General features: G+C 37.4%; 1 protein-coding gene across 1 annotated transcript; it reads right to left on the reverse strand.

The window, feature by feature from the left end:
• Positions 1-1,382: 1,382 nt before the first annotated feature.
• Positions 1,383-17,189, reverse strand: LOC121811210 (sister chromatid cohesion protein pds5-like). Its single transcript, XM_042212024.1, has 30 exons — positions 17,000-17,189; positions 16,310-16,471; positions 16,031-16,212; positions 14,694-14,847; positions 14,270-14,491; positions 13,820-14,039; positions 13,586-13,731; positions 13,346-13,503; positions 13,120-13,266; positions 12,997-13,045; positions 11,776-11,961; positions 10,817-10,996; positions 10,568-10,710; positions 10,016-10,142; positions 9,694-9,843; positions 9,533-9,589; positions 8,849-8,988; positions 8,047-8,164; positions 5,149-5,283; positions 4,863-5,053; positions 4,645-4,762; positions 4,411-4,548; positions 4,243-4,329; positions 3,704-4,150; positions 3,550-3,626; positions 3,416-3,467; positions 2,515-2,543; positions 1,918-2,033; positions 1,736-1,809; positions 1,383-1,594 (listed from the first exon to the last, which is right to left on the reverse strand). Exons 1-30 carry the CDS (start codon positions 17,114-17,116, stop codon positions 1,565-1,567), a joined length of 4,152 nt encoding a protein of 1,383 aa, XP_042067958.1. The 5' UTR covers positions 17,117-17,189; the 3' UTR covers positions 1,383-1,564.
• Positions 17,190-22,269: the final 5,080 nt, after the last annotated feature.

A 22,269-nucleotide genomic window follows, 5' to 3' on the forward strand; every position in this document is an offset into this window, starting at 1 on the left:
TTTTTGTTAATTATGTATTTTTTTAAATTAATGTACTTTTTAAATTTTAATAATATTATTGAATTTTCTCGTATATGTATCGTAAATTAAATTGCGTATTTTGCGTGATTGTTAATTATTTGTTTTATATAATTTTGAGTGATGTGGCTATTGATGTGGCTGGGCTATTTATGATGTGACTAGGCTATGGCTGAGCTATTTATGATGTGGCAGGAGGATTTTTAGTGTTGATGATGTGGCAGGAGGAGTTTGTGGCTAGGCTATGGCTGGGCTATTGCTGGGCTATTCCTATTGTGGATGGCCTAAGGGATGGTTGTGTATGTGGAGGATAGAGAAATGAATATTTTATTAAAAGGTTGATTGGGGTTGGGTTGGGTGAGTGGAGATAGTCTAAGAGATGGCTTTTCATAGTGGCCACTATTGTGGATGCTCTTAATATTTGTTTTAAAAAACAAATGACATATTATTACTAATTTAAATTTTTCTCTACCATTTTATTTTATCTATATCTCCATCTTACTCTCGCTATTCTCTTTCTCTCTCTTCAACATAATTTTTCATTGCCAGTGGCAATTTCGCGATTAGTCTTAATAAGCCACCTATGCACAATTTTGCTAAATTAGCTAACATGTGGGAAATTGACACCTTAATCAAAGTTCGTAATATTATTTATCAAGTTTGAAATTCATGAAAAAATTAAATATTTTGAAAGTACCATAATATTATGTGCCAATAGCCCTTTAATTTATTATGAATTATACGTACATTTTTATAATAGTATGAACAACATAAGCAAATAAAAATGTAAATGTAATACTATCTCCGTTAATATAAAAGAGATTGTTTTTTCTGACATTGAGATTAAAACAATTAGTAAATGTTATTAAGTGATATGAGCATAAAATAAAAGTAAAATTAAAGTAAAAAGGTGAAAAGAAGCAAAATTATAGAGAAAATTTGAAAAGACAGTAAAGTAATTAAGTGAAGAGAGATTGAATGTGTCAAATTTTGCTACGATAAAAATGATTCTTGAAATGTTCCAAACAGAAAGACTTAATAAAGGGAGTACTATATTATCACAACATTCTTTTGCAAATGTGTTGCATAGTTCTTTCTGTATAGGTATCATTATATATCCAACTCATTTTGAACTATATTTAATAAATGAATCTCATATTTTATTAACCATTTCACTTATATTTTTAAATGAAATTTTTTCTTTATTTTTTACAATTTCAAACCAAATTAAATAATGTACAATGATTATAATTTATAGACGTCAATAAATCATCAGACCGCCGTATGAGTCCATCATAGAAAAGCAACGAATTCAGATGAAGGGATAAATTAAATTCGAGCACGAGATTTAAGAAAGTAGGGAGTGTTCAACAACGATATATATTAACATTGCACTCACCGTGAATCTAACGTTGAAAGAGAGAAGCATTGTGGAAGGTACCTTTTGAAAATTCTCAAAACTCAAAAGAGAAGATCAACATATAAACAGCCTATATATATAACTCTATCGCATTAGTTTCTCACCAAACTAAGCTGTTCTTGGAGATCAAACTTTCTGTCTTCGGCTCCTCCTTAGCTAAATAGTGGAGAAAATACCAAAGGTAAGTATGTTTGAATTGGCTTCTTATCAGTGTACCAAATAAAATCAGAGTTATATATTCAGTTGTAGTTTCGTTTTTATTCAAAAGCCAATTTAAAGAACTGAAACTAATGTTACCTGGTTGCCATTTAAATCGATGACTTCAGAGCTCGCTGTTCCAATGGGGTCGTGAAATTGCTTAGTTTTTTTCGCTGTGAGCAAAGAGATGTGGGATTGAGTGAACTTTTGGTTTGAATACAATGTAGTAGTATGCACTAAGTAATGAGTTCTAGGCATAAAATATAAGAGTATATTATTACCAGCCTGAGAAGCCTTTCTGATGCGGAGGTCTCTTTTCTTTGGCAAGTTTGCTTCATGTGCGTGTGAATCAAGGTTTTCTGCTTCAGCGTTAGCAGTAGAACTGCTGCTTTGAACACTGTATAGTAGAGGAGAAGCTAGTAGTTAATCTTCTTTTTTAGTTATGAGCAGTTTTCACTATCTCAAGAAAATTGAACGCCACAACATGTAAAATGGCTAGTTATAACTTTAAAAATCACTGTGCCCCCATAAAAATAGCTACTATACATTTTAAGTGAAAGATGAACCAGCATAAGGAACAGTGCCCTGAATTGCTGTCCTACAAGAGTCTGATAAGTGCAAGTTGGACCTGAAAACTCTTGACGTACCAGTTTTGGATTTGACTTGAGGATAAAAAGAAATGTCATCAATCGAAATGCAGCACATTATTACACATTTTCTACATATCTTTGGGGCTTTATTCCATTCAGCAGAAAAGGGAATGATGATTTAAAATATAAGAAACTATATAACAGAGAGAAACATTATACCAATCAGAAATGGAAAGACAAATAGACAACCATATTGTTGAAAATAAAGTTTCATGGTTAAGACCTCACCAGTTTTGTGTTAGGGGATCATCCAAATCCTGTACCAATAAGTCGTTATTAAGCAGTATTCTTGTCGAAAAGCAAGGCACATGATAATGCACAATAGCATACGGATGTAACAGGTTTTCACAGAAACAACACGGTACTATAGTCAGAGAAAGCTAGTAATTTAGATGAAATCGGAAAATCCCTACTTCAATAATATTAATGGAAAAACGTTTATTATATATAAAAAATTGTATTAAATCCCCTAATATTTATTTGTAAAGGGGTGCATGTGAACAAAAAGTTAGCTAAGGCTAGAAAGGCAGTTGAATTAACTTGTTTGGACCCATGGCTACAGACCAGCTTTACAGATCTGATGATTAATGCACCATATATTACCTAACTATGAGTACTAGCTAACCACTTTAAGTACCATAAACTCAAGGCATATCACTTATATCAATTATCAAGTTATTCCTTAATGCTAATAAATAAACTTTAAGAGTTTACACAGAGACAATTTTGTTGTCCTAGCAGCTAGAGCTTGTTTCTGTTGGGGTTGAGGCCCATCTAGGAGCCAGTTGTTCTCTATAACTTGACTACCGGCACTGGATGAGGAAAAACACAATTGACTTTGATATATGAGAGTATCTCCACCGTGTTCACATGATGACATGTATTTAGAAGGTGCTTAACTAGAAAAGGCAATTCAGAAAGGGAATGATAATAATCGCAAGTGGGCGACTTCCAATCGCCTCCATATTCAAGAGTGTGGCAGAAATGGATAAATCAAAACATTAGTTAAATATAGACATTTCTAGTTACTAAACATTTTCCATTCCAAAACCATCAACCAAGCACCCCTTTAAAAAACATGTGAAGTTTTTCAACTTATAGAAAGAGGCACGAGGAAGTGTTTATTTACCTGTTGAGTGCTCTTGGTGGAATCAAAACTGTCCTCAATAATAGAAAAGCAGCTGCATCAAAATTTGAAGTCAGTTTTTAATGCACAAACCATATGCTCCATAACTAAGATTATTTAACCACAGAAATTCTCACCATTCTTCAGTGGGAGTGCAAGTATTAGTATGTTTCCTGGCTAATCCTCCACCATTGCTTTCAATATTCTCTATAATCTAATGAAAGACAAAAGACCAATGACGAGCAAAACATTTGAAAGCATTTTTCTCGTGATTCATGAAGTTAAATTCACCTTAGACATAACATGATCCACTTGATCACTGACTGTTGATCCAGATGGCTCAGCAGGAATGCTGTCTGTTTTATTAATAAAATCTTTGTTTCTAGGACAACTTGCAACAAATTCATCACCAGGCAATGAAGTTTTTGACATAGAATCACAATAGTCTGAGGGAGTGGCATCCAGTTCTCTGCAAGCATCTGTTTTGCTGTCCAGTACAACAGTTCCAAGAAGGGAGGGCATGGTTAGGTTTTGCTGTCCTCTTGTATCAGCTTCACAATTGGAAGTATCAGACTGTTCCTTTCCTATTTCGAGCTCAACAACCTGCGCTTTAGTTTTTTCCATCAACAATACCTCTTTGTTACTATATGCAGGACTCGGTTTGATGTGTCTAGTGCCACTTGGTTGTAAAGAATTCTCAGTAAACTGATGGTTGTGCTTGGTGCCAGTGGTACCAATCTAAGGAAAGGAAACCATTATTAGTAATATTCAAAAGCACCGCGATACAGATGAAGTAAGAAATGGTAGGGACTAATTTTTCATATGCGTACCAGAAAAACCTCAGTTTTGAGGCTCGAAACCAAATTCTTAGCAAAGCTTGGATTAGCTTTGCAGAAAACCGAAGAGTAGGGATTAGCCTGCAGACGTAAGATCATTAAAATGGCATCAGGAGAAAACAGGTCTTTAAATGCCATACAGAAGCATCAGTAGGAACTTGCCTCTCTCATATTAGAAGTACCATTTTTATATAGTGATGATGGAAGTAGAACAACGGCATGAGTATGGCCGAGAGGCGTGATTTTGGTATTCAGAGAATCAAAAATAGAGAGTCCCACGTCTGCTAAAAGACGCAGCTTCTACAGTGAAGACAGACATGAAGACAACATAAGAACAGTGAGGAGTTATTTATACAATACCATGGTAAATCAATTACTATATAGTAGAGTAATTACCGGAGTCATTTGAGTATCAATAGCATCCTCCGCCTTCTTCAATGCGCTAAAAATATTTCGCAAGTTGTGATCAACTAAATTTCCATTCACTAGTGACTGCATAGTGACAAAGAGTGGACTGCCCAAAGAGGTATAGAGGAAATTAGGGGAAATAAACAGAAAATTCTGTAGACGTTTATTGTCGTGGCCTACATTACCAGATAAGAAGCTAATGGTACCTCATAAACTCAGCATATATCTTTGCATCTTCACAGTCAGGAGCAGGGAAATTACAGTCATGCGCAAGAATATGTATCAAAAACATAATTAGGCATGAAGAGTGAGTAGCTGCTCCTTCCTTAGTCATGGTTTCATGGATTTCAACTCGTTTACCATATTCACGAATAAATTCTTCCATATATTTTAGGGCCTGAAGAATATGATCAAGCAGAGAAGCCACATATTTAGTCTATAGGTTAATAAGAGCGTGTCAAGTTAACCATAGGGCAAATAACAAGAACTTACGTTGCAGCGCAAATCTTCAAGAGGATCTAAAGCAACAAAAGATAAGGCACACGCATATCTGATGGGCACAGCGTGACATAGCAACAACTTGTGTAGCTTGCTAGTAAACGATCTGCGAACAATTGGAGAAGGATCCTATCCAAAATAAACAGTTACTGAAATCAAACCAGTTGTAAGCATACATCAGAAGCTAGGACATATTTGGTAAGGATCCTATCCAAAATAAACAGTTACTGAAATTAAACCAGTTGTAGCTTGTAAGCTAACATCAGAAGCTTGAACATGTTTCATATTTGGTACTGTATAAATCTTTTTTATGATTCAGAAACTAATAAACCCCGTATCATTGCTATGGTATATCCAACATCTAAGCAAAGGTCCCTAAACAATCACTTAGTGGAAAAGAAAGCAATTAAGCGATCACAACTAGGAGGCTCCAGAAGAGGGCAAATAGTTAGGAGAATGTCCCACTTTGTTGGTCTAATTGGATGGAGATATAGGATAAATTTGGACAAGGTTCAAGAACCAGTGATGATGTTGGTAGAGACTGAAGATTAGAGAAGCAATGCGGATTTCAACTGCAGGAGGATCTAAGGATTTTCTGTGAATGGCATCACAAGAAATTGAAGCTTAATGTTTCAGAATAAAGGTTCTCTCTTTTGTGAATGGACGATTCTATTTTGTTAATGAAAAAATGTGCTTATGATAAAGAAAAAATCAAAATGTGCTTATGATAAAGAAAAAATCAAAATGTGCTTCCAAATCATGAAACAGACTCTATAGCAGCTACTATTCTTTTGAGGATGCAACCAAGACTAGTAAAATAATCATCAACATTCAGTTTACATAACTACAAAGAAACTTTTGAGTAATTTACTGAGCTACTTTAGACCTACGAGAAAAGGATGAGAACCCAAGGAGCAGAAATAATACATGAAAGACTCAAGACTGCATTGTGGGACTTATATAATAAAGTTGACAGATATGTTGGTGATGTGGGGATATGTGGCCACTGTATTTCCTGGCACATAGAGAGTGACAAAATCTTGTTAGGAATCAGAAAGGCATTTGCTAGTTTATAACCGAAGATTCATTCTTGCATATAACCAGCATTCTAAACTAACTTGGAGAAGTTTTACTGAGAATAATCCCATGCACAACTGCATAAAGGAGGATGTGATCATGAGAAATCATTCTCTCAACTCCTTCATTAGTTATTCTATATCCACAAGTCATAAATAAGCTTCTGAAAGATGATACGTTAAAGAGAAATCAGTGTTATTAATAGTATGGCGGCTTATGGCGGTTGGTCAAAAAACCGCCATAGGGATATGGCGGTCGGCATGGCGGTATTATGGCGTAAATGGCGGTTGATAAATTAACAAATAAATAAAATATAATACATAACATAAGACGCAAAAAAATTAGAATAGTTATAGGAAAATTAGAAAATTAAATGGTGGAAGACAATAATTATGGAGACGCTTTCATCGAGTAGAATAGTTATAGGAAATGAGAGAGAATTATACAGTGGAATTAATCCATGCATCGAGTAGAACAGTTATAAGAAAAGAGAGAGAATTAAATAGTGGAATTAATACAAACTGAGCATCCACAATAGTGGATTAGTGCCCGCCCTAGCCACAGGCTAGCGGCTAGGGCGCGCGTCTAGTTCACTATTGCAATCGGCTAACGGTAAGGACGGGCGCAGAGCGGACGAGAGGTTGGGCATGGACTAACCGGCTAGCCGATCGCTGGCCGCCTATTTTGCGGCGAGCAATAGGCTACCCGATTAATTTTTTTATTTATACTCTATATTTACAACTCATTCCACTTCATTTTTTTAATATTTGATAAACACCAATAATTAAAATGAATTAAATCGTATTTGTCAATTTATTTATTGGGCTAGGGCATTGGCTAGGCTATTGTTAGCCTATTGCTAGGCTGTTACTTGGCTAGGACAGTGGCTAGGCTGTAGGAAGGGCATGATGATGTGGCAAGAAGAGTTTTTGGCTAGACTATGCTAGTCTGATGCTATTGTGGATGGTCCAAGTAGTAGTACATAAAAATTTTCAGTTATCTTGAATCGTGAATGAAAATCTAGAATCTGGAGCCTTGTGCGTGTGGAGACTGGAGAGACGATAACTTGGATTGACAGCAGCGGTTATGGTTTTGAAGCCAGAAACTCCCATAAACCCTATAAATAGATTGTTTATAATGGCCAATGGGCTAGGTTACATGTCACGTTGGCCGGGTAGTGGGGTAAGTGGGGTCGTTTTACAAGGCAAAAAGGCATCTCGACCGCCATTAAAGCCATATCCTGCCACGGCGCTTCGCGAATGGCGGCCGCCATTCAAAAAAGGGAGTAAACTGCCATATCACATGGTGGCGGTGGCATTGAGCCTAGAAACTGCCACCGCCATCCGCCACGGCGCCGCCATCTCCGCTTTTTAATAACACTGAGAGAAATCAACTATTTTGTCTTCCTGTATTGAACGAAGCAAGACAGCATGCTGGACATTCACTAGAAGAAAGAAAACAAGGAAAAGAATTGAGCAATTGAAAAGCAGGATGCTAAAAAAACTCAGTATCATAACTGATGATTCACTTGGTTAATACTCCCTCCGTCCCACTCTAATGGTTGTTTTGTGAGTTAAGTGGAGAGAAAATAAATCAGAAAGAATGATGTTTCTATTATAAAAAATGTGTCATGTAGAGTTGGACATCTCAAAAAGGAAAATGTGTCACTAGTGGGATGGAGGGAGTAGTAGACAATTTGAACAGATGCTATAGCTGCAGTGACTTGTATCCTCAGTCCACATCCTAGCATTTATTATGATTATTATTATTATTATTATTATTATTATTAAGTTGTATATTATCTCAAGTACTGACCTTGGCCAATAATACTGTTAAGCGGAATATCTCTGGAGAAATATGCAAATCCCATTTCCTTGAAAGTCGAAGAACACACTTGGCTGCTGCTAATCGGATAAAAGCCTCATCTCTTCCACTGAAAACCAAATAGATAAATGATGATTATTGCAAAGCACAAGGTAAGAGATATGGCTGAGAAAGGCCACATTAATGACTTTCACTAATGTTTATGTACTTAAATAATCCCTGAAAATCAGAAATTCACCGGGATAATGAAAGGTAATAATAGGTAAGTGGTTGCCCTAATAATATGCAAGTGATAAAATATAGTGTACAATGTTACCCTAATGAAATAAAGCAGCCTAACAAAACCAACCAGAGCCCTGACAGATAAAATTAAAAAGCATAGTAAAGCTGAGGATACCATCAGTACATCCTACAATTAAGTTTTGGTACCGAAAGTCCACCAAATTTATCTCTCTACTTTGACCAACAACATGATAATTTCAATAAACACATTTCGCTGTATTGAAGGAAAATAATGTCAGAGACAGCCATTTACTTTCACAAAAGATTAAAATTATTCAAATTTATTAAGAAAACTAATGCATGCACATCTGTAAAATGAAGAAAAGAACATGAATGAGGATCCAGCCCAGACCCCAAGTGAGTGAAAAACTAGAGACCAAATGAAGCTTTCTTAAATCTTTTTTGATATGTTTAGTAGTGTGGCCTGAATCAGAATAAATGATTTTTAATCAGAGATTGTTAACTGAGGCCATATACACTTTGACATCATATACGAGGTTAATGCCCTCACCATTGGATGCAGCCAGCAGACAACTGATGATTTTGTAGCATCTGCTTGATAATCTCAAGCAAAAAACTGAATGGACGACGACCATGACATGCATTTTTATGTGGTAAAAAGCTCCTCACAATTGTTTTAAGCCCATAAACCTGCGAAAGAAGATTTGTGTTATATGTATAAATAATAAATCATTGGAATATGAGAAGAAAGGTCCTCAATTTTTCCATCTTTTGGGGGGTCACAGAAATTGATAGTGGGACTGAGGGCTCCATCGTAATTTCATAATGGGACAGATTAGTAACAATATCAATAACGATTAGTTTGTGGTATGAATTAAACAAATATTGAGCAAATATCATAGACTTATCACGATTAAATAAAACTGAAAATGTCAGTAAACTGTAGTGGAAACTATTTTTTTCAAGATCATAATATCCATCTATAATTTTTAAAAATTATGATCGAAAGTTCCACACACTCCAATGATTTCAACCTTGAAACATGACATCAAGTCGCCACCTGAAAAGAAACCGTTGTGGGTGAAGTTTTGAAAGTGGTAAAGCTAGATGAAACTCTGCTTCTTCTTCTAATTTCTAAATACCGTAAAGATACACTTACTGTTATAACTAACGCTAACATGAATCTGTTATTGAGAACATTTTGCACACACTGATTTTTCATAGAAGAGCTTACCTTTAATTCACAAACACTGCAACAAGTTGAAGTCGCAAGATCCTTTGAAGCAAGAGCCTAATCACAAGGAGACCCAAAAGACAAGTAGTCAGCATGGATTTTTCATACAAGTTCATAAAGAATTGAGTGAGAACATTTAAAGCAATCAAGGAGAGGTTTACATCCTTTTGTTGAAATATTTTCTCAAGGATGTAATTTGTAATCACTTTTTCTTGAGATTCAAATGTTGAAATGGAATATTGTGCCAGACAGCCCAAGGACTGCAAAACAGTAGGAGCATTCTTTCCACTGTGTAGAGAATCCACTAATATCTAGTACCAAAAAAAAGAACATTCAGTCCAATGGTATCAGCAGAATCGAGCATTCGGAAAACATTTCTGACATAAGAACCACATAGGATAATGAAGCCCCACACGCATATTACAGAAATTTTAGCATCAAGCAATACTTATCAGCAACAGGCAAGAACACCGGGTGTTTAACCTTGCACAGTTGAGGGTAAATGAATTGCTCAGAGGTATCAACTAAAGCACATATTGCAGTGACAGCAAGTTTAGACTGTGAACGAGTTCCCTCTATACATACTTTCTCCAGGGAAGGGTATATATCACTGCACAGAAAGGAAACAAATTCAAACTGATGAGATGATCACATTCATAAAAGTAAAGAAAAAAATTAACTTATGTGTCTTGAAAGTTGAAAGTACATGTGGACGGGATAATAGGGAAGTTCTTCGACAACTAGTTGTCTATTACTTTAGCTATGTCTTATCTTTAATAAATATCAATACAGATGAACTATTTATACTTGAAAAGCATTATGCAAATTTTACTTTAAAATAAAATTTACATCAGTTTGTGTACCAAGATGCAAAAGGAGGTAATTGCATAGCAAGATCCTCAAAAATGTCCTACTGCAGTTCACACAATTGTTTGTAGAAAATAGTAGAGATAACCAAACAGCATGCCGCTGATCCTCTTCAAATCCTTGTTCAAGAAACAATTGTTTAGACAGTAGTTTATTTGAAAGCTTTACCTGAGCTTAACAGGCATATGACACCCCTCTCTAGCTAATATCTCAATCAATTGTTCATTAAAAGGAATCTCCCTTTCTAGTATCAATTGCTGGAACTTTGTCTCTGATCCTTTAAGTAGCGAGGGGAAGGCACTGATGATTGTCTAAGCAAAAGAAAACATGATGCCTTAATCACCTCTGCAGAAAACTATATAAAAAACATTTAAAATATGATTCATTTAGGCTAATTCGTAGATAAGATAATCTTACCAGAAGAAGCTGTGTGTGGTAATTTTTTAAGTGCTGTTCTTCTGCATCTTCACTTGATAGACAATCTAAAATATAGTCGACGTGCTCAAATCCAAATATATTATAGGCACATTTTCTAAAAAGTAGATGAAAGAATTCAGAAAGTGCTTTCTGTCCCTCAAGCTCTTTCAAATATACATCCTGCAAATAGGATTTTACAGCAGCTTAGATATTGTTAAACTGTGTAGACAACAAATAAAGGAAGTGAGAGAGGTCAATGAAGTGAAGTAATTTTGATATGATAGCATAAGATGGAACAATCTCACAAATAAAAGCCATTCTGAGAAGTTAAGATCCAATATCTACAAGTTGTTCACAAAGTAATCCGTAAACTCTCCCACTTTGAATGTCCACGCTGACACTTCGATCTTCAACCCCCCAGAAATAATCTAAAAAATCCCTCAACATCTTTAAATATTGACAAGAAAATCTGCATCTTTTTCTTTAGTTGGAAACAAGAAGTTGTGCTGGTTTAACTAACAGGTCATTTCCAAACAAAAGTGATAACCTTCTAGCTAAAAGTACCAACTTCATCTCTAGCAGTCTAGCTGCATCTGAAACCAAAGAAAAAAGCCTTAAAACATTCATTGGAAGCCCCACAAAGGAACCTCAAACTTAATCTTATCCCAAATCCTCTTATAAAGATACTCATAATCCTCAAAATCTTGTATGTTCCTTTAAAGGCACAGTGACTAGCGGAGAGCTAGAAATGACCCAGCATAACACTTTACTCCTTTTGCATACAGCAAATAGTCATGTAATTGCCGAGTCTGATATCATAAGATAGACAAAACCATTTAAGATGAGAGGCTTCTTAACTGCACAAGGATGAAATGAATTGATATCACACAACAACTGAGAATCCAAATTAGTTTGTGAAAACATTTACATAACTAAGGTAATCAATGTATTGGACCAACCTTTATAGTGTCAAAGTCAGCTGAATTTTCTTTTAGAAACTCTTCTACCACTCTAAAAACTCGATTATCTCTGAGTTCCTTAAGTTTCTGAAAACAATCTTTTGCCTTGGCAGGATACTGAAAGCATGAGGACATTTTGACAACCAGTGCCTCTATATCTCTTTCAGTTTCTCCGGGACCAGTATCCTACAAGACAACACCTATGTCAATTGTCAATATATTTGAAAACTACATATAAAATATGTATCTGTGTATGTGTATGCGGAACAATGTTGCAAATGGTTCTACCTACTAGTAATCCTGTCCAAAAACACTACAATTTCATAAATCAATAATAAAGAATTCGATGCATTCAAAATAATAAAGAATTAGAGTGGTAATAGCTGTCCTGGCCTGTTTGATGTATATAGATTAGAGATTTAATTGAAGAAATCCATCACAAGATGCTACAAGTAACTTATCACACATGCATGATGGCAACCTAGAAGAGTAAAATATAAGTTTCAGCATTAAATCAATCCGGACAATGTAGGCAAATTGAAAGCTTTCCTAATGGGCATTGGGAATACAGGAAAGGATATCATAACTTCAAGGTCAGATACTGATATTCAACTTGAAACTACAATAAACACATAGCATATATATGCTTTGCCTGGAAGTACAACTTCAAGGCCCAATCATCCACTTCTCCATCTCTGAATCAGATCATCTCAACATCCCAGTAAAAGAAAGAAAACCATAAATTAAGATGATGATCCTCATCATAAATACGTAAAAATCACTGTCAATGTTATCAGCTCCAAAAAATTATCCAGAATATGCAAGAATCAGATCCTTCTCACAAATCTGATTCAACTGACATAATATTTAACTTTTATTGTGCTAACACTAGCAATTATTAGAATTTCAGTGTACATTGATGCCATTTACAGGCGTTACCACCACAAGGATAATATGCATACAAACTTTTGGGAAAACTTAACTTGCTGAGAGAAATGTTGGAGAAAGGTTATGAATTACATTTTGGAATCGACCATAACAATTTGACTTTACAAATGCATGTTCTGTCTGAGATTTCAAGTCATGCAGTCACTAAGGATTGGCCGGAGACATCAGACCTTGAGGCCATCTCTCCAAATGAAAGACAATTGTTTTTTAACTAAGAAACAAGTATATTGAACAAAGTTAAGGAAAATCACTATGGTCAACTTCGTTTTATACCTCTGTTCTTCTGCATAGGTCAAAATAATGCTTCAGTCCATCCCTTAACCTGAAATACAATAGATTTTGAAACATATAGTTGAAAACTTCAAGAAAAAGTATGAAATTGATTTAATAAGACACCTCCGTTTTTGTGAAAGAATCGTTTTCAGTGCCCTGAGATGAGGAGGCTTGAAGTGCGAAAATATAGATATCCAATGCTTGGCCTTTTCCTCAATTGAAAGACATGCAGGAAACAAATCCACTAGCACAAGATCCATTGCCTGGGGCCTGGTATTTAATTGAAAACCTTTTCATTGTGGGAAATGAACAAAGTGATTGGCTTATTTTAATATGAATATGTACGAACCTGAACTCCTGGCAGTCTTTCTCATAACAAAGCATCAATAATTTGCAAGGAATTTCTTCAATTTTTTCATTGAAAGAGGTGATGTGTGCAGCAAGCCTTGTGCAGTATTCCTGATATAGTTCTACCAACTTTTCAAAGGCTTTACTTCTGACTGAAACCTTGAAGTTGAAGTGAAAAATTAAAAAAACGGGAAGACGCAACAAAAGCTTATAGCTAAACACCCTTAGAAGAAAAAGAAACCTTCTTGTCCCGAAGTCTTTCAGAAGCTTGAGCTATTAAATCTGAGGATATGTGATTCAAGTTAGTCTTGGCTAGTTCGCACACCATGTTCACTGCTTCCATTCTCACTTTGTCATCGTGATCTAACAGCCGACACCCAATGGCATCTTGCAATTCATTTAAGGATTAAAGATCAGAGAGTGGGAAAATTAGCAGCAACATGCAAGCACCTACGATCGGTTTATGATAGCTTACTGAAGAGCATCTCAAGTGAATCCCTCCCAGATAGATTAGTGACGTACAAAGCTTTAGCAGAAGAAAGAGCAGTGAGCCTCACTTCTGCAGACTTGTCTGAGAATCTATTCAGCAACTCAGCCAAGACACATGGATATTCCCGTGCAATGTTTTTCCCTTGCAACATCAGGAGCTTTTTTATTAGATTAAGAACCTTAATCCGGACATCAACCTGATCAGTCTGCAAGTTACATTGACCCCAATGAGATTATAAGGTAAACAGAATTAAATATAGAAAAATGGCAGTCATGATAATAAAAATAATAAAATAATAATGGCAAGAGCAACATCAGGACTGAAGTTCAAGCTCACTGTCTTGTACAAGGAAAAAATCAGCAAAATATAAAATTCAAGCAGTGAACAATAATACAGCACTACTGAGATAGAATGAGCAGTGAAAGAACTACAAACCAGTAATTCATGGGTCAAATGAGGTATGACAGAGAGAAGCAACTCTGGAGCAACTTGGTAGATTTCAAGTATAATTTCATGGTAAGCTTCTTTAATTGGACTCCCAACTGCATCTCTATCCAATATGCACGATGTCAAGAACTGACATACATAGCACTTCAACTTTTCACTAGAATTTTGTACAGCAGAAGCAGCTAGCCGATAAGGAGCAGATGATGCAGCCTAAGGAGCATAAGAGCAAAGAAAAAAACTAAATATCAATAAAAGTTCCATTTCGGAAGAAAATGCAGTAGTAATGACTAATGACAAAAAATTAGTAACCAAATAGAATATCAGCATGTAGTACAGAAAATTACTTTTTTTAGGGGGGGGGGGCGCTTTTGCTAAAAGTAAGACAAACGGAATCTTGGAACTTTAAGATTACCTTCTTCTCCTTAATAATATTCCGTAAAATCACATCTAACAGTGGTTGAAATGTGTTCCTTTCAAGAGGATTAGGATCTGTCTCCACATTCTCTGCCAAGATGCTTGTGATGATTGATGAAACTGAATCAATCAAACTTTGAGGATGATCCTCCCTACAAGTAAAGTATAATGCAGCATAAATTTTTCAAAATATCTTAGCTTCCATGCTTGCTATAATCTTAAGAATGCTAGACCATGATGAACAAAAATGGATTTTCAAGAGGACTGCCTCACATGAAAGTATGGAAAAGTTTCTGCGTGAAAGTCTGCAAATAGAGCATTTGCGGAAAAGAAATATACAATTTGTTGATTTAGGATTGAAAGCATTAGACAGATATATGTTAAAATATATAATAGTCAAATCATCCCACTGCAGTGATCAATAAAGTTAGCAGATTCGAGTTTAATATTTTTGGGTGACATTATAACTAAGGGCGTGTCATTGGCAACAATAGTCAAATCCATGATAAGGCTTAAAGTGGCAGATGCTAAAAAAGTGTAGTCATTCATTTTGATTTTGGCTTAAATTTGATGGTGAAAGTAATTATCTGAACTGAAGAAGAGCCTTGTTTCGAATATATGCGTAAAGCAGATATGTGAGACATTTTGAAAAGAATGCTGATAGAATTTAGATCATTCATGTTCACAGATCTGCAATTAAAAGAGCGAAATTCCCCTGCTATTTATGCTCAACCTTAGGCTTCCTCTTCAATGTGGAAAAATAGTTTATGAAAGTTTCACCACGCCTCAAATAGTAAAGTGCCGACAAGAACAACAATAATAAGTGTAACACTGAAACCATTTTGTATCTACAAGAGCAATAGAAAGTCACAACTGAAGGTGATATATGGAAGATGTATTAACTATTTGCATTATTCTAAAATGTTAACTTCTTTTTCCTTTCTTTTTTGGATATGAAACATTTTATTGTAAGTGCACTTAAAAACAAACTTGAAAAGAAAATCACATAATATAGAAAGAATCCCACATATACTGGAACTGAACTCATTAGTGGTGCTGTAACTCAAATATCACAAATATAACTCCTTAACAAAGTTATAGCAATTCACACATCATGCTTCAGATGCTATATTATAAGTTCATAGTCTGGGTTTGATTTCCTAATCCATATTTTGATAATGGTACATGCACGAATCAGATAATTATGAATTTGATTACTCGAGTTGTGTATATATTATATCCTTTAATCATAAACAAACATTAAGAAATATGCATAACATCAACAAGCATCAGCACAGTGTAAAGAATGGTGGATCCAAGAGGAGGAAAGCAAACCTTATGACACTGAAGAAGCTTTTGAACATTTTGACAACCAAATCTTCGCAGCCAGTATCAAGCATTACCAAACAAAACTGCAGTTTATCAACTGTCTCTAATATTTTGGCCCGTGTCCGGAAATATTTGCTGGAGGTGTCATGAAGCTCCTCAAACATGCGTAAGAGAAATCTAAAAATCTTCTGGAGAAAGATGAGACCAACCAAACATATAAGTCTCATGAGGTCATATAACTGATAATATCCATCACAATTTGAAAAAGGCACAACAATATTTTACCGAAGAAACTGCATGGCTAAAAGCAGGATCTGGTGGGAGAACAGGAGCATCTCCATCTCTTCGGTCAAGTAGGCCTTGCCTCGTTCGAGAATTACTAGGTGGGTTGGCTGAATGTTTTTCTGAATCTGACTGCTTTAACTCCATGAATGCACTTGCAGCTTTCTGCATAAAGAATAACACGACATCCTCAACATTCAAGGAAACTGAAAAACAATTTCAACAACATATAGCGGGGAAAGCCAATCACCATGGGTTACAAATGCTAACTCAAAACGTGTTTAAAGGGTAACCGTAGAATATTCATCATATATATCCAACCGCTTAGGTCGACGAATATGCAAAGAACAACAGGCTCGTAATGACAAAATTTAAAAAAAAAAACGAACCTAAGACAGAATCGTGAGACATAAAACAATTTCCCAAGACGCGCCCAGACTTAAATCAAATGGAATCGCATTACTATCATAATGCTGATGAGAGATTACAACGCTCACAAACTAAAGCAAACAAGCCAACAGTTACCTATTGCATCCCCTTTTCTAAATTCTCTGTTCAAACATATGCAATTCCGAAATTATCAAAACATACAAAGAGGAGAAGGGGCGAAACCAGCAAAATGAGTTGGAATACAGTAGAAAAGTACTTTTACAGGCGTATGGAAGGAAATGGAGTTGCGTATTTCTGTTTTACCTTCAGTAGTTTGACGATGACGCTCTCGTCTGGGCAAGCTTCGCCAGCGACGAGTTGGTCGCCGATTTGCTTTAGTAGTTGCTTGGCCGCCTGCTGCTTCTTACGCACCTCCGCCATTTCCACTGCGTGATTCTCTGTGTGCACTTTTTGGTTGTTAGTTAGAGAGAGAAATAGTGCTCTGCGTATTACACTGAAAACTCCCGCCTCTGCAATCGATTGAAAATGACGCTAAGGGTGTCCACTGTAAGGCGGACACGCCCAATAGCCCCGCCCCAGTTTTTGTCCATAGCCCCAAAATTCTATTTCCGCCACTATAGTTGACAACTCCAATAGCCCCCAAATTTTATAATCAATTTTCATTTTTAAATATTTTTTAGTTTCATTCAAGTGTAATTTAAATAATCGCAGTATAAATAACTAGAATACGAGGTAATTAGGCCCGAATATTCGTTGTATTGCAAACCGGTAAAATTATACAACAAATAATTAAAATAAAATACAACTACAAAACTCTGGCACCGTCTACTCGGTGTCGGAGTCGGCTTCCTCGTCTTCCTCTTCTTCTTCTTCTCCTCCTCCTCCTCTCTCGCTACTGCCGGCCTCGGTATCCCCAGGCGCATTATCAACCAACCCCAGTCGACTCTCAAGCCGATTGATGAGCCTCTTGTAGACGTTCCTGACGTACGGGTCAGTTTCACCTGCGTATGACCTGCATACGTCTTGCAGTTGTTGCATCAACGCTACGTCTATGCTATTGGCCAATACCTCGTGGGGTTGCACCGTGGGCTGTGGGATTGGGGCAGACTGGGGGATGCGCGATCCGGACGCGGCCGCCGTTTGGCGTGAGGCACTTCTACCCCCTCTGGCTTTGCGGATAGCGGCCTGTTGCCCCATGGGCCATCGTCGCCTAATGTGAGTCGCGGCTGGCTCTTCGACTTGCTCGTCGGACTGCTCGAACTCGTGCGAGCCGCTCCCACTGCTGTATTCCCGGGCAAGGTTGTGCCTTGTGCGCTTCGGGCCAGGAGCTGTTTCCACCTCGTTCGCCACGATCGACCTGAATTTCGGACAATCCGCGAGGACAAGATACTCCTCCCACAAGGTGAACTTCGGCTGGCCCGTCTTGTGGTATTGGCCCTCCGACAGGGTCTTAACATCTGCTACGCTTTGGCCGCTCTCGGCGTGGCGAAGGTTGTTCTCGTATATGGACGCGAACAGCTTGGTAGCCCGCAGTATCCTACCGAACTTTTTTCGGATCTGCTCTGGGTCGCGCTTCTCGGCGCCGTCGAGCTTCAATTCCTCGTATGCCAACTTGACGCGCCTCCAAAAACTCCCCGACTCCTGATCGGTACCCACCACGGGGTCCGAAGTGATAGAATCTCACGCCTTCGCCACGGCAATGCTCTCGTCTTTGCTGTATGGCTTGCCGCGGCTGGACCGCTCGGGCTGATCACTGCTACCGCCGGCGCCACTGCCCTCGCTACTCGCAATGCCGGGGCAGCTGCCCGAGTGTCCACCGACGTTGCCGGTGCCACCACTGCCGCCTCCGCCCCTAGGGCCTCTGCCCCTACCGCCACCAGAGCCCCGACTGCCGCTACCTCCTCGGGTCGGAACGGGTGTTTCCACACTCGCTGCCGGCGTATCTGGGATGCCGGAACTGAGCAGACCCAGCATAGTATCAAATGCGTCTTGATCTGCTTCGGTGATCGGAGATTGGCTGGCTTGGAAAGGGGAACCCGGCCGCGGCAGGTGAAGCGCGTCTAGGTTGGGTCGGTAATCTCCAAAAGCGGAACGACTCAGATTCCGATGTAAAGCGGGCGGCGTTGGTGAGGATCTCCACGAATGAGATGGAGGAAGGGGTGGACTCGATGCCCACGGTGGTGGAGATTGATTCCAACTCCAAGGCTGTGACGGAGCCGCATATCCGCCAAATCCCGACGGCTGAGAAACATATCCGCCAATACCCGATGGCGGCGAATGATGGGCCGACGGCTGAGATGGATTGCTGTCATATCCCGATTCCTCAGTGTCGGGTGATTCGTCGTCTCCTCGGTGCATTTTGTAGAGAGTGTTTTTGTAGAAAGTGGGTGTATGGATTTTATAAAAATGGGAGTGGTATTTATAGATGAAAAAATGAAAAAAAAAATTAAAAAAATGCGGCTATAGCCGCGGCGGATATCTGCCACTATAATAGCCGCGGCTATAGCCGCGCCTATACACCCACCGTCGCGTCCTCGCCCCACTCGCGGCGAAGCCTCGTCCGCGGCCCTCCCCCCCACCAGCCGCGTCCACCCTCGCGGCGGACACCCCCTCCACTATAATAGCCGCGCCTACCGCCCCGCTTCCGCCCCGCTCGCGGCTATAGCCGCGTCCACCTTATAGTGGACGCTCTAAGGCCCTGTTTGGTTTGGTTTGGTGCTGCAAAAATTGGGGAACCGGATGTAAACTTTCTAAAAATGGAATATGGCTGGTTTTTATGGAAGACTCAAAATAAAAATTACTTCTCCCATTATAAATTAGTACTGTTTGGTACGTTTTCTTTGGATATGAAAATGTGTTAAATAAATAAAAAATTAAATACGCATAATAAATATAAACTAAACACATAGCCCAAAGCTATTTTTAATAGATTTAATTGGATATGACAAAAAAAGAAGAGATATATAGAAATAAGATAAGAATCTGATTTCCTTTAAGTAGTAAGTGGAGTATAACTGTTAAGTAACGCAGAGTAAAATTTTTATAGTGATTATTAAATTTTGATTAGTAAAGCTAATTCAATGATTGAGACTTGAGAGGCCCAAACAGATTAAAATGAAAATCAATTAATTGAATAGTGGAGTATAACTGATATGGGAGTAGAAGAAGACGCTCTATTGATTAATTGATAGTGGAGAGTATGAATCATTTGTTGTCACTCCGGTCACCGTACTGGTTATTTCAGTCTCCGAATTTGATTTGCACCTATATTTTTGTTATAGTTCTGCATTGATGTGTTGTGAGTTGTGCAAAACGTTTGTTGAAATGCGAGTGCTATTGATTTTGTTTAATGAGCTCAAAATGGATGATATGATGATTGGGTTTCCATTGTTTTTAATTCGATGTAATATGGTGTATATTCTATACGAAATAGTAAATGCTTGTATCTCTGGGAATCCGTGTTAATTTGGGGCCCGATTTGCTTGGAATTTAGATAATTCAAAATCAATGGGATGATAGTATTACTAGTGGAGTTTCAACTGGGGAAGGGGCTAGAATGGTGATAGTGTAGTAGAAGTAGACACTGGAAGCTACTAATACAAATAGAAACAGATCTGATCATGCTAATGCTAGATTTGAAGGTGACCAACTGCAGTTGGATGACCGGGATAGGTTTGGTTTATAAAAACAGGAAGAACTAAGCAGAAAACATTGCCTTTGTGCATTTGCAGCTTCAAGGTTCAAACTCAGAACACAAGTGTTCATTATTTTATGAAAAGTTGAAAACAAGTAGCGGCAATTGTGAATCTGTGATAGGAGTTGTGGCCAAGGTAGTACTAGTTCTTAGCTATGGCTTTTTGGTACACATGATGATGCCTTCTATAACTAGTAAATTGACTCGTGACATTACCAACTTCTCGTATGTCCAAGGTTGTTGACGTCATATAATTATGCCATTTTACACTATGAAACGACTGAGAAGCCTGCTGCTCTTTTAATCAACTATCTTGCTGAGTGACCAATCTACCGAGGCCTGACTTACAAAAAGATTAATATGGGACGGGAAAAGCATGGAATATTGAAATTGCTACGGATTATGCACGATAGCTCAATAAAAGTTTGGATAGGCCTATCTACCAAATTTTTATAATGGACTAGGCTTCTAGAATCAATTCTTAAGAATATTTATCAGATTGTGAAGTTTTCCAACTCTGATTTGCCTATCTAACAATGCTTTGGATTTGACTTCAACTTAGATCTGGTACTTGTCCAGTTCTTCGGTTCACTTTTCTTCCTGGGCATCGACTTTTGATGCACTCGTTTCTAGGTTTCATTATATGACAAGTTTCACGTATCATGCTTACTTCTAACTTGTAGATTGTTGATTTTATGTGCAGGTAATAAGGATAGAAAGAGTGGCATTTTCTAGGTATGCACTTTCATCCTTATATTCTTGAATCTTTTGTGGATGAAAAATTGAAAAGCCCTTTCATCTTTGAATCTTTTTGCTGATGAGAATCGAAAGCAAATCTTATTTTGGAAGGAGCCTTGATCCTGGCCATGTGCAGTGTTTTCCTTGTTTGCCTTTATTGAATTGACACTGCAAGTTTGTGAAGAATTGATTCTCTTACATGCTTGGTTCTTTACTATCATTGTTACATGTGCACACCTCTTTTTTTCATTTAGTTAAATGTAGTTTATTTATTTTTTAAGTGTTTGAACCTTTGTTTGCTGCTTCATCAACGGCCATCATTTTAGGTGGTGTTCGATTGCCAAGATAAAATAATACCAAGATATAATTTAGGATTGAGTTGTGAGATTATTTTAGTCATAGGGGGTTAGCTATGGCTAATTATCCTATGATTATCCATCTAGGATTGAGTTATAGGTTTGAATCTCATGAACCAAACACAATACAAATTTAATCTCGAATACAATCTTGCAAACCGAACACCCATTTACTGTACATAAATAGTCCTAGATTTTTTGGGAATGAACATGGATAGCTCTAAAGAATTCTTAAAGCTAATTTAGTACATGGAAATTACATTTTTAGTACATGAGACTAGTTTTCAGTTCAAAATGTATTTTCCACCCAAGTACTCCATCCATCGCACCATAAGCGAATCACTTCCTTTTTTGGATGTCCTATCACATGTGAGCCATTTTTATTTTAAGCAAAAAAATCCCTCTTACGTTATTTTTCCTTCTATTTTATTCTTTTCACTCCTCTACTTTTCCATCTCTCATATTTTACTCTCTCCACTTCAACTCTTTAAATATCAATTTTTTAAATATTGTGCCAAAAGAAGTGGCTTGCTTATGGCGGGATGGAGGAAGTACTAAATATGATATTGTGCCTAAAGAAGTGACTCGCTTATATCCTCATATTTGGATACTTGAAATGATTTTCATATTGATATTGTAAATTTTACCAAAATAAATAAATAATCCCTCAGTCCAAAAAAATAAGGACATTTGGGATGACACGAGAATTAATATATAAGTAATTTATAAAGTAAAAGAGATGAAGAGAAATGTAGTTAAAATAGTGTAAGTGGATAGTGAGGTCC

This window comes from Salvia splendens, chromosome 1 (genome assembly GCF_004379255.2).
Source record: "Salvia splendens isolate huo1 chromosome 1, SspV2, whole genome shotgun sequence".
Lineage (NCBI taxonomy): Eukaryota > Viridiplantae > Streptophyta > Magnoliopsida > Lamiales > Lamiaceae > Salvia > Salvia splendens.

Coding starts and splice junctions, on each gene's coding strand:
- LOC121811210 (XM_042212024.1), bottom strand. CDS start 17,116: ATGGCGGAGGTGCGTAAGAAGCAGCAGGCGGCCAAGCAACTACTAAAG. Junction 9,590..9,693: donor AAATATTTCAACAAAAGGAT/GTAAACCTCTCC, acceptor CCTTGTGATTAG/GCTCTTGCTTCAAAGGATCT. Junction 4,549..4,644: donor TTGATACTCAAATGACTCCG/GTAATTACTCTA, acceptor TCTTCACTGTAG/AAGCTGCGTCTTTTAGCAGA.